General features: G+C 51.4%; 1 protein-coding gene across 4 annotated transcripts in view; it reads right to left on the reverse strand.

Moving 5' to 3' along the window:
• The window catches only part of LOC122381028, a 120,213-nt gene that overhangs the window by 52,636 nt on the left and 55,091 nt on the right, over positions 1 to 12,486 (reverse strand). For all 4 annotated transcript variants that reach the window (XM_043364721.1, XM_043364747.1, XM_043364738.1 and 1 more), the window contains one exon: positions 11,555 to 11,690. In XM_043364721.1, the coding sequence (XP_043220656.1) occupies positions 11,555 to 11,690 (136 nt within the window). The remainder of the gene's footprint in view (positions 1 to 11,554; positions 11,691 to 12,486) is intronic.

A 12,486-nucleotide genomic window follows, 5' to 3' on the forward strand; every position in this document is an offset into this window, starting at 1 on the left:
AACTTAAGTAGTTGACCTCGGGTCAAGGTCAGGTCAGAGCCCCTCAGGTCACGAAGCTGGGCAAAGGGTATCATATGGCATATCATTCGACTCGGAAGGTCTTCCCGAGTCCATTGGTGGCTTTCCCGACTCTCTAGCTCCATTTGATCGGGAGTTATTGACGAAAAACTCGTACGACCCTAGTGACGTCATAAATGACGTCACGCAAGGTTAACAATGCAAAAGTAAAGCATTGGACTTTGCAAGGAGTGCATGAAATCACGATACCATGTACGTGGGATAGTTTTAGATCATTCTCGGCGCCAAAATAACAGTTTTTATATTTCCCCATTGATTTATAACAGTGATGTCACGTGACCGACCTGACCTCATGTAACCTTGAAAAATTCCCAGATATACAAGTTGTGAGACCTCTGGAGGACACCATGTATGCGTCCTGTAACTTTCATCTCGGACAGCTATGGGCATTGGCGTCCAAAACAATGTCAGAACCAAACAGCCTTTTTCACCCTCGCGCTTATAGGAAAGAGGGTTGAATGAACCCTCTTTTCACTTTTTTCAGATGACTCAGACTTGAATTGAAATTTCAGTAACCCGTGATGTCACTAGGCAGCTTTACCACGCCATTTGTAAGCTCCCCTCCCGAAATCACCATTCGAAACCGTTATCGTGACGTAAAATAAATACATTTATAGAAAGAACACCTTCCTAATTTTTTGCATACTTCTTAACAATGAGCCAAATATTTTTTTAAAGAAATAAAAATTCAAAAAAATTTGGTCCCAAAGTCCAAAAAATAAAAATGAAAGAAAACTCGATATGTCATATATAAAAAATAGCGTATTTTTCGAAATTTCAAAAATACATATTAATCTCTGTTTCATTGCAAGTTCAATGTTATATAACATTTGGCATTTGAATAATCCGTCTTAGAGTTACAGCCCGCCAAACTTAGCGCTGCAAAGCAAGATCCAAAAAATGTTATACACCATAACTCAAAAAATACTTATCTGATAAGCCTGAAATTGTTACAGGTGGATTCAGAGCCCCTGATTACCCCTGAGACCAATTCTCGTCAAATTCCGAGGGATGAGGGTGTCAAATTGGAAAAAAGTGGTACGATCTATCGTGGAATGCCCCAGCAGCCAAAGATCGCCCCAGTCCAACCAGGAAGCAGATGAGATTCTGGCCGCTGCCGGCGTACTGAGACGGTCCTGTACTTGTAGCAGCCTGTGATAACGACCTCACATGCGGCCAATCCTACCACGAATGTAGCTAATTTACCCCACCACCTGCCGACTTATCCATCGCAGTATTGCGTGCTACCCCGACTGAGGCCGGCCGGCGCAGTGCCGGGGTGGGCTACTCGATATAAAGGCAGTCGCCGCTAACAGCTGCACCCAACACCTGTGGTGTAAGGGCGGGTGTGGCGCAGCCCCCAGTACTGTGCTTCACACACAGTCCCGGAAGGCAGTGACTGCAGCAAACTCAATAAGTAACAGCATGATGGCTCAGAGCGGAAGGCGGGTGTGGGACGCGTGTGTGATTGCCAAACTACTGCACCCACCACGGCTGCGACCGGAACGTGCTGTTTATTGGCCGTACGACGTCACTAAGTTGCTGAAGAAATAGCGCACCTTTTAATTTGCATCCCCACAAGCGTTGGTGCGCGCTATGTCCAGGGAGACGGGAATTCACTTCTCGGCAATTTGCGTCAGGCAATCCGCCTGCCCACTGTGACTCTTCTTCACCATACAGGAAAAATGCCAAACTCCGCGCCCCCAAGTCGCTGCGTCCACCTTCAGTAACTACCTCAGCGTGCTGCTCGTTAGTTTTACGACCCAGGTGACTCCCCGCAACTGGTCGCGTCCGGTTCCAGTGCGCAAATAGCAGTGAGTCGCTCGGGCGACGCTCCACCCGTTCTTGGGACTCGCTATGTCCCAGGGGTCCCCCGCTTGCAGAACCCAGTCTCAGTCACCATTCCACGGCCGTAATGCATGCACCCGTGGTACGGGTCATGCCGAGAGGCAGTTTAACGATTATTGTGACATCATGTAAAAACAATATGACGGAGAATATGGATAAATAACGGAAGTTAAATAAGAAAAACGGCAAACTAACACAATGGATAATTCAACAATTCTATAACTCGAGCTTGTTGGGCAATAACAGTAGCTGAAACCTCACCCAAACAGGACAGGCAAAACCGATTTAGTAAAAACCACTCCGAGGAGCCCGTATTAAATGAATGAAAGCTCTCATCATGTCAAATTAGGGGACTGAGCGCGTTGATATACGACAAAAAGGCTCCCACCGCTGATGAAGGGCCTGCCCGAGTTGGTCGGCACTCCGCAGCCGCCCGCTGTAAGACCGGAGCTGTTACAAAAACTACCGCCGGCGCGGCGGCCGCAGGCGGGGAGGGGGCGTGCCGCGGGGCGGGGTGCGGGGGGGTCAGTAAGGTCACGGTCCGGGCAGCTGGCCAGTCGGCGCGTGGCGGTCACTCTCCTGACCGCCTGCCCTCAGGAGGGGGGGGGGTGTCCGAGTGGTCTCCTCTGAGTCAGTTAACCCGCGCCCTGCTGGGGGGGGGGGGGTGTTTGAACACCCCCCTTGTGGTTTTTTGCGAATATCTCAAAAACGGCCGCGCGGAGCGCCACCGTTTTTGGTACACCTTATCATACATCAATTCTACACATGTTGTGAAAAGTTCAGACCAAGGTCATTTAAGGTCAGGTCACCAGGTCACTTGAAGTGACCTCACCTCATAAAAAGTTTCAATGTCTGTCATAGCTACACCGAGTGACCGATCGCTTTGAAACTTTCAGCGATTGCTAAGAGCAATAGCATGTACAAAATGTATATCTCAGAATTTTGATATCGATGACCTAAGGTCAGGTCAATTTTGCGACCTCCCCATTATAAGTCAATGGGAGAAAATTGAAATGCGCCTCTTTTGGACGAAAGACATTATAAACACTCCCAACCACCGAATTACAAGTGGTTTAGACACACTGAACATGAAAATAGTGTCCGTGACCCTTGTTTATGCCCTGAGGTCATCTTAGGTCACGAATGGTATCTAACAGTTTTTCGCAAATAACTTTTGATAGAGGCATGCTAGAGCGATAAAAACGCCTTAGATGTGTTCAGCTCAACGATACGGATCGACTGATATGCAACATGACCCTTTCCGGTCAGGTCATGACCTTGACCTGAGGTCAAATTCTCAAGTTGATCTTTCAAGGTCAAGTTACAGTTCATTCGATGCGTCTTGACGAGAGGAACACGATGCCGGTAAAAGTAAGCTCGTACAAGGCTGGGGTCAAAAGTTATTGCAGAAAAACTGTTTCCGAAAAAATCGGCTATTTTTGCAGTTTTTGCCCCCTGCAGGCAAAACCGTTGACGTTAGGTCAAATCTGAGAGAATTACTCAGAAAGGGCGTTAATAGGGCTATCGAATGCGCTTTTCCGCGGCGCTGTAGCTCTATTGGTTCCCGAGTTATGCGTTGGCTTCTTGGAAATTTTCGACATTCGACCTGGAAATCGGCGAAATTTTGCCTTCAATGACCTCTGGTGACCTGACCTTTGACCTGACCAAAAAATTGACTGAAGTGATTTCGTCATTATTTTTGACGCTCTTTCGAACGCCGCCTTCCGCGTATCGCTACGTGGCCCAGGAGCCGAGTTACAAGGGGGGGGTGTTCAAACACCCCCCCCCCCAGCAGGGCGTGGAAATCCAGGACCCCCAGCCGGGCGCGGGTTAAAGCACGTGTGATGACAGTACGCGTGTGCGCGGAGGAGGACCGGTCGCGCGTGTGCGCGTGTGCCACTCAGTGTGAACTGAGAGGCATTGTTTGGTGATGGATGTTATGGTGCGGGCCGCTGCCGCCGCTGACAGCAGGGTTCGGACGACTGCCAGAGAACGCGTGCAATGTGAAACACAACACAGAGGAAACGTGGGGACCTTCCTTGAAATTGAACGACCTTCCCGCCGGGCGACCTTCATAGCACGTAAAACCCGAGCGAGTAGAGGAAACACCAGTAGAGTGACAACAATAAAGACCAGGTTTGGTGGTTTGTCTAGCGCCTAACTTTCCCCAAATAAACTAATAAACAGAATTGCGTCACTATTATCCGCGAATCAGATCACGCCCCATGGCTAAACGGCCGACATTTCAAGGAAAACGTACCGGATAGCCGCTTTCAGTGGCAGGTTTACACCCGGACCGCGGCAAATCTGACGTAACGCACCTGTTTGAGACTAGTTACACACGCCGCGACCATGGCGTGCTGGCCATGACACCAACCGGAGTGGTTCACGCAGCGCTTTACACACATGGCGTCTGTGGCTTGTAGATCCTGTCAGGAAAACGAACAATCTACGAACCAGTGCGCGGCGCACGCACGGCACACGTTACCACCTATCTCCCGAGGTCACTTGACTCTGAGTCATGACCGCCATACGACTATAAAGTCATGCGAGTCATGAGTCAGGCCGACGCCTGCTGACTCGTAACTATCGGTTTAGCAAGCGGCGAAAGACAGGTTGAGATACTTGAATGTTACCGTGTTGTCAATATTCGATTTATGGGATCCATCGAGCATCGAGCACACCAAGAAGGAAAATGCGGAAGAGATCTAATGCCTACATGCCAGTCGTCACAGCGCTCATTTCCACTGGCAGCGGGATAAGGTGCAAAATGCATTCCATACATGAGCCACCGATAAACATGAAGGTAAAGACATCAATCTAGCATGGCGTCGCCTGAGAGCTTTGAACAATTCTGCCGATTATTCCAATTACTCAACGTATGAAGAAGTCCCCTTTCCTTCCTTACCTGCCGACTTCAGACGACAGATCCGCGTCAAAGTCACCTGCACTCACCGGTCCGCGTCACAACCGTCACCGCTCCCCGGTCCGCGCCACAACCGTCACCGCTCGCCGGTCCGCGCGCCACAACCGTCCTCCCGGCGTCGCGACTGTCTATTGTGACTATCTATCACGTCGCACCATGCTCGCGGCGTGGTCAGGACGGCCCGCCGACGCCCCGGGCGGCCGGATAAGATAGGTGGACTGATTGGGGATGGTGGCAGTCAGGGCGGTGTTTCACGGCACGCTGCCAGCACACGTGGCAAATTCGGTTTCCATGGAGACATCAACAACCTCATAGCTCCAACACTACCACAATGTGTGACATCAGCCCGCGAAATGCGCTGGCAGCGTCCGTGAAACAGGGCCCAGATTATGTCGTCACTGATGTACTTACATAGTACGGGGACCCGCATTTGCTACTGTACAGCGACCCTGAGTAAATTGTCCCAGCACCCTCACAGAGAACAACGATAAGCTGTCAGAGGGACAGCAAACCTCAGAGCTGCTCTTGTACAATGTACAGGGACCGGCAGTCGATATCAATGTTATCGGTTGTTACTGGACAGGACAGACGGCTAGAGTTGGGGTTCGTGTACAGTAGCAACTGCGGGTCCCCGTACCAGAACAGCGATATCTACTACAGGCAGAAGAAAGTTAGGAGTCGAAGTGGAAAAAGTAATCTCTCAGTAACGGAGAAGAGAAGTAATTTTTCATGCATCTCGCTGTGAACGGCATACCACAGGCTGTGAATGTGATGAACCGCATTGTATGTAAACATGTTTTGTATATCCTCCCTTGTTTACGAACACATGTCGTTCAGTATTAAATGACAGAATTGGTTTCGAAGTACCCAATTACAGACTGTATATCCTCCCCGATAAAAGACCACATGTAACTCTGGTATTAAATGACTGAAATGGTTTCAAAGTGCATGCAAGCTTTAGCATAAAACGAGGCGCAATGGCAGCAATGAATGGGAAATTTACCTCACGCCGTGCTCGCGGCGTGGCCAGTTGATTCTGGAAATCAAGGGATTTCTTTTCAAGAAAACCATTCTTTCGTGGATCGGAAATATCATAGACTACCGTCACTTAACTATCTTATATCTGTGTTCATCTGAAGCACTAAGTATTCTGTCACATCCTAACTGCATCAGAATGAAGATAGTCTTACAGTAGTTCGCTATTCGCTAGTCGCAAAATCACAGGATAACTAGAAAACGATAAGCGAAAAGAACAATCGAAGAGCTGTCTTTTCAGCAGTGAAGCTCTGTTTGATAGCTAAAGCTTCCTTTGAAAGTGATGACGATAATACGCGTTGTAGATGAGCGCCGAGTGGACCAATGACGCACGAGCGAAACTCTCTGTGGCGGGAAAAAATCAGCTGATTCGTCTATTCACTGTTGATCGAGGCGAAACTGATATGATGGACCGAAGACTTCTGCACATCTTCACCTGACACCTTCTGTGGATGGACGGATGGATGGCAAACGAGTCTACACAGCAGAACATTACCGACAGGCCCTCCATTCTCGATCTGTATGGTCGTTACTCGTTGCAGCATCAGCGATTAAAAACATTGCCATATTAGAGAGTCGTTAGCTGGCTGGCAGATGACCTAGTGCCGCTCCCCTCCCCCTGATTGCAAGATGAGTCTGAGTGGTGCCGCATGGGCTATTCACTGTCCGAGGCCAGACCACATGTGACGGTCACTCGCCGAGTGGTTTGTCATAACCTTATTGTTGCCTTCCCTCCACGAGTCATGCCGAGCGGTTTAGTTCCACCAAACCTACCGGGAACTGTACCCGAACCGAGTCCCTGACACGGTCCAGCCCCTGGGAGAGGTGGCTGGCGGCCAAACTCCACACTCCCTCAGACCAGCTGCCTGCCGTCCCGCGTCCCTCAATGGTGCTCCACTGGCATAAACACACGGCTGACCCTGACACAGACAGGGCCGCCATACTCATAACACTTCCCGCTTCCAGCATACGTGGATAGCGAGAGAGCCCGGTTCGGTTAGCAAATGTCATCTCACATGCGGTTAGGCATTGCTCAGTCAGGGTGGAAAATGACGCCAATGATACACATGTGACGCACGCTGCACATGTTTTGCCGACGACAGCAGTCGGCAGACGCCATCCGTTTTCAGTGACGCCATCATCCCTGAGAAGATCTGACCCCTGAGTGTGTTCATGTGAGCCCGGTGGGCAGTCCGCAGCCTGTGGCCGACACTGGCAGGTCAGAAGGCCTCTGACGTCACGGTTCCGAGGAAGGGTCAGTCTGTATGTAGTTACAGAGGTAGCTGTTGAAAGGACAGATGAGCAGGGATACAAAGTCCATCCTGCAGGGACAATAAAGGACGGGATGTCCGGGCGATCCACCGACGTCATCCCGTCTATGAACTGATCAGCAGACAGGGCGATAGAGGCGGGGAAGACCAGCTGTGGTCGCCACTCGCGCAACATAATATAGAAATTACGGTCATGTGCCACGCTCATCATCCAGTCAAGGTTATAAGGATGCATTTCTATAACACATTTTCGCAAGACCACATAAAAGCAAGACAAGACATTACAACTTTTACGATGACAAATGCGCCTCCAAACTAATGGCAAATCCACGATTTTAACCCTATTCCTGGCGGGGGGGGGGGGCCTCAGGAGCCCCCCCCCCCTGAGGTTTTTTGGTTATTTCTCCCAAACGCGTTGAGCTAGGAAGCTCAAATTTTCTGACTTTTCCTAAAAGGCTTCTACGCAACATGTCTGAAAATTTTGAGTTGGTCTGACCTCAGGTCAGGTCACCAGAGGCGGTTTGGTGACCCTACCTCAGAAAAGTTTGCAATCACGCCAGAGCTAGAGTTTTTGACCGATCAATTTCTTCTCTTCAGGCTTTAGTTAGGGTACCAGTATGTGCAATTTGTATATCTCGGAATTTTGATATCGGTGACCTAAGGTCAGGTCAATTTCGCGACCTCCCCATTATAAGTCAATGGGGGAAAAATCAACTCCCTGTTTTTACCACTAAAACGGGTCGGAATGGCCCCATATACCATACATGACTTCATATACGATCAACCTTCACTACCTTGAGGTCTGTTTTGCTGTTGGGCAGCTGTGAGGTCATGTGACGTCATCAAAGGTCACCAAAGGTTTTTGGCCAATAACTCCGTACAGGAACAAGATACAGACGCGTGGATGGTCTCATTGTGTTCAGCTTGTCAAGACGCATCGAATGATATACATTATGACCTCGAGGTCACGTGACCTGAGGTCAACCTTTGACCTTGACCTTGCGAGGTCAACATATATATCATTCGATGCGGATTGACGAGAGGATCACGATGGTGCCCTTAGTTTGTTCCTATCTTGACTAATTCGAAAGTTATTCGAGAAAAACTCTCTCCATATCTAGCGCCGCCATTTTGACTTTTTCGACCCCTGTGACGTCATCTTTGACCTGACCTGAAAATGACCTTTGTAAAAATTGTAGATCTTGACCGTGCGTATCCGATGCCGTTTACCGTTTGTCGCTATCTTGCTTCGTTCTCGAGATCTCAGGGGGGGGGCCGAATCGCCCCCCCCCCCGCCAGTTTCTTGTCCCGGCGGAGCCCGCCAGGAATAGGGTTAACAAATTTTGGCACGAATCGCAACCACCCTCATAAAATTTCCGCAATACAATGCGTAATGAACTAGCGAGTCTAAAAACAACTAAAGCTCTGGCTGGAACCTCTATAAGAGCCGTTCTGTGCAAACGGTCCGGTATCCAAGACAGCCACCCAGCGCGAGGGGCCCGCTGGGGGTGTCTGCCGGCTGCAGGGACCGCGGTCCTGATGGCGCCGCACGTCCCAGGACCGTGGACTGACTGTGGCAGGAGTCATCAGCCGCACACAATGGCCAGACAGCGTGCAACAGCGCGACCCTGCAGCAGGCCGGCAGACTGTCAGATACAGACCGGCAGACCCAGACCATGTGGAGTCCGGATCCAGCCAGACTGGGTCTGTGTGGAGTCCGGATCCCGCCGGACTGGGTCTGTATGGACTCTGGTCCGGCCAGATTGGGTCTGTGTGGACTCAATTCCTGCCCAGGAATTGAGTCCATCTTGGGCCCAGCCAGACTGGGTCTGTGTGGAGTCCGGATCCCGCCGGACTGGGTCTGTATGGACTCTGGTCCGGCCAGATTGGGTCTGTGTGGACTCAATTCCTGCCCAGGAATTGAGTCCATCTTGGGCCCATCCACATCTTGGGTCTGTGTGGAGTCAACCCAAGATGTGGACTCAAGCCTTGGCCGGACTGGGTACGGCTAGACCATGTCTCTCAAACTTCTTTGAGCTGTAAATGGTTACCAAAGTTTCTCCAAACTACTGACTTGAAGAATGCTGACGGATCCGACGGCTGTCGCCACGCAGACATATATCGCTGTGGCCGACAGTTTATTTACGGAGGACTTGTGAGAACTGCACATCGCATGCCCGACAGTATTATCAGTGGCGGCGGAACACCTTCAATTAAGGGGGGCACTGCCGACTTTTGGTCCCATTCTTTCCATGCAACGCCCATAGGGCTAATATTAAAATGTCAAAATCAAAGGGGGGCACGGTGCCCCGGTGCACGCAACAGAGAATGATATACGCTTGAGAACAAGCCGGGTTGCGGCAGGAAGAGTTCCGTCAGCCGGGTAGCGCGAATCGTCATCGCGAAGCGCGGTGCTAAAGACGGGCAATCCACACGGGAACTGGCAAGGAGGCTGACTGCCAACGGCCATCCAGTCTCCAAGTCGACAATCAATCGGTACCTGAGGTTGTCTCTGAAACTGAGGCCCATCAAGCCACGTCTCCAGCCGAAACTTCTGCTGAACATGTCCAGGGCCATCTTTCAACAAGACGGCGCCACGGCTCATCGAGCTAGAACGACACAGAAGTGGTGTCGATCGCACTTCCCGGCATTCTGGGAGGACAAATGGCCGGGGAATAGTCCCGACATGTCGCCGACAGAAAATCTTAGGGCCCGGTAAGAGGCTATCAAAATGGCACCAGGAACATCCAAAGGCACGCTGACCAAAAAACGTTTGATCTGCCTGGTCCAAGATCAGTCCACATAAGATAAACAAGTTGATGTCTGGCGTGCCGGACCGTATGCTTGTAGCAGGGAGAAGGGGGGATACATACGTATGAAAAGCGCAACTGTCATGTTTGTTATTTTCATGTAATGGACTCTGGAAAGGTGTGACATTATTTTTGGGACACCCTGTACATTCAGCGAGCACTCGCTGCTTGGCCTTCGGTGAAAAATTTGAGAGGGGTGAGGCGGCAAGACGCCTTCCAGGGCTCCCCATGAAAAGGGCGGCACAATCATGATCAGAGTGGCCTCGGCCGAGAGGCCCCCTTTCTGGTCACCAACGTGGCGAGTGTCTGGTGCCTCTGCCAGACGTGCAGTTCCGCAATACCCTGATCAAGGACCGTTTGCCCAATGTTTACAGAACAGAACGAGCAGACTTCCTCGGGACCTCCGACACTTCCTCGTTCCTTGTCAACGTCGCCAGCTGAAAAAGTCGGCGCAATGACGAACATGAACTTTGCTCGAGTGGCTTCGACTCCCGAGTCATGCAGAGGACACTTGAGCGACCGACCTGATTCGAGAATGTGCCTCGTCACACAAATAGAAAACCTCGCTCGATAAGCGTCAAGGCCCAAACAAGACGGATTACCTTTCTAGGCCAGGGACAGAGCTTGGGCATCAGTCAGGTCAGCGGTGACCAAGTCCCTGCCAGCACCCTTCATACACCCCAATCAAACTGAGCCCTGTTGTTGTATCCGAAGCGGTAGCCCACACCCAAACGCCCTCACGCACGTTCGCACGCCCAAGTGCCAACCCATTCTCCGCCAACATTGCAAACACAAACAGGCAGTGCAAATCATCACAGTGCGGCGGGCAAAACACAGGAAGTGCGGGTGTCAGAGGCCCGCAGTGAGCGACGGCGAGGGCCGGTCAGACGCCTATCGGCACGGCGCGGCGGCAAAAACCCGGCCTCGACGTGAGGAACCAATGGCGCGTAAAACGGTGATGACGTGTCCAAACTGCGCTACAAGTGAATGATAACGGTTTCGTCACATCGTTTGTTTGTTCGAGTGACACGTGCCTTAGCCATTGCACCTGATCAGTCCGTGAAGAGCAATATCAAAACTAAATGATATCACTCTTCATTGAGCAACATTGCAACGAACCCGTATCTCATCTACGTCGTAGCAGCCCATCCCGCCAACATTTCACTTCCCTTGAATGTTCACACTCAGCAAAATCCATTTCATGGACGAACACACTGGTCGTGGCCGGCGGTATCCCAACCTCCGCGGTTCCAGTTCTCACCTCTTGGAGGCCCTGGCCAGCAGTGGTCCCAGTACTCACCCCTATCTAACCCGAGGTCCCAGTACTCATCCCTCTAACCAGTGATCACCCGCCTAACCAGGGGTCTCAGTAGATCCCTCTCTCTATCTCGAGGTCCCAGTTCTCAACCCTCTAACCAGTGATTCCAGCACTGAGCCGCCTGCCCAGCGGTCCTGCAGTAGGCACTCACCCCTCGGTGGCCCTGGCCAGCGGTCCCAGTAGGCACTCACCCCTCGGCCGCTTACCAAGCGGTCCCAGTAGGTATGTACTACTACTCTACTAGTAAAGTAATCTTGCTACTACTCACCCCTCTGTGGCCCTGGCCAGCGGGTTGCCGCCGCTCTGCAGCAGTTCCTCAATGACGTCCAGCTGACCCCGGCGCACGGCATCGTGCAGCGGCGTGGCGCCGTCCGCATTCACGGCGTTCACGTGCGCGCCCCGGTCTGAGAGCAGAGGGAGACCCGACAGTCAGGACACTGCGCCGGGGGGAACAAACGGTGCCTCTTGCGGCGCCACCGACAGACAGAGATGAACAATATATTCAAAAATCTCAAAAATGTGTGCCTATCCGAGTGTTCTCGTTTTTTTTTTCCAGCTCCAGGGAAACCAGCTCAGTCATTAAACAGACAACCACCACAGGAAGGGCAGTGACAAACGGCTTTATGTGGCACGCTCCAGCGCAGTACAGCATGTAGCTTTTTCTTCTACTAATAGTCCGTTACCCATGATCAGGCAACCAGGAGTGCCCCCACCCTCAGTCCCAGCGACGCATAGCTTCAATGAAGACATACTGCACATACAACGGCATCGTTTGGACAGACTACGCCGAAGCCCTACAAGACATCCAGTGATGTTAGACTTCCTTAGAAACGCTCCAATGACCAGTGACCGCCCCCGGGAACCCCTCGGAGGTAACCGACAGTCGCTACCTCCACCCGGCCGCGCAGTTTGGCCGTCCACACGCGCAGAGGACAATAGACTACAGCAATCCGAGCCTATTGTCAACAATGGCCTGCGACCAAGGTCGGCGGCCGAAGCCGTGCTGACGGGGCTCTGGCACCGCCCCGACAGACACGCGCACGCATACAACACCGCACGTGCCGGGCACACTGTCCAACAGCTACGGCGCAATAGTCAGCGATATTAAGTCGTGGCATGGTCCTAATAAATGATTATGTTTCATTGGAAATTCGCCAACACCATGGATTTCAGAGCAGCTCCATTGTCGACTGTATTTAT

The sequence above is a fragment of the Amphibalanus amphitrite genome, unplaced genomic scaffold (assembly GCF_019059575.1).
Source record: "Amphibalanus amphitrite isolate SeventyFive unplaced genomic scaffold, NRLGWU_Aamphi_draft 000010F_arrow, whole genome shotgun sequence".
Classification (NCBI taxonomy): domain Eukaryota; kingdom Metazoa; phylum Arthropoda; class Thecostraca; order Balanomorpha; family Balanidae; genus Amphibalanus; species Amphibalanus amphitrite.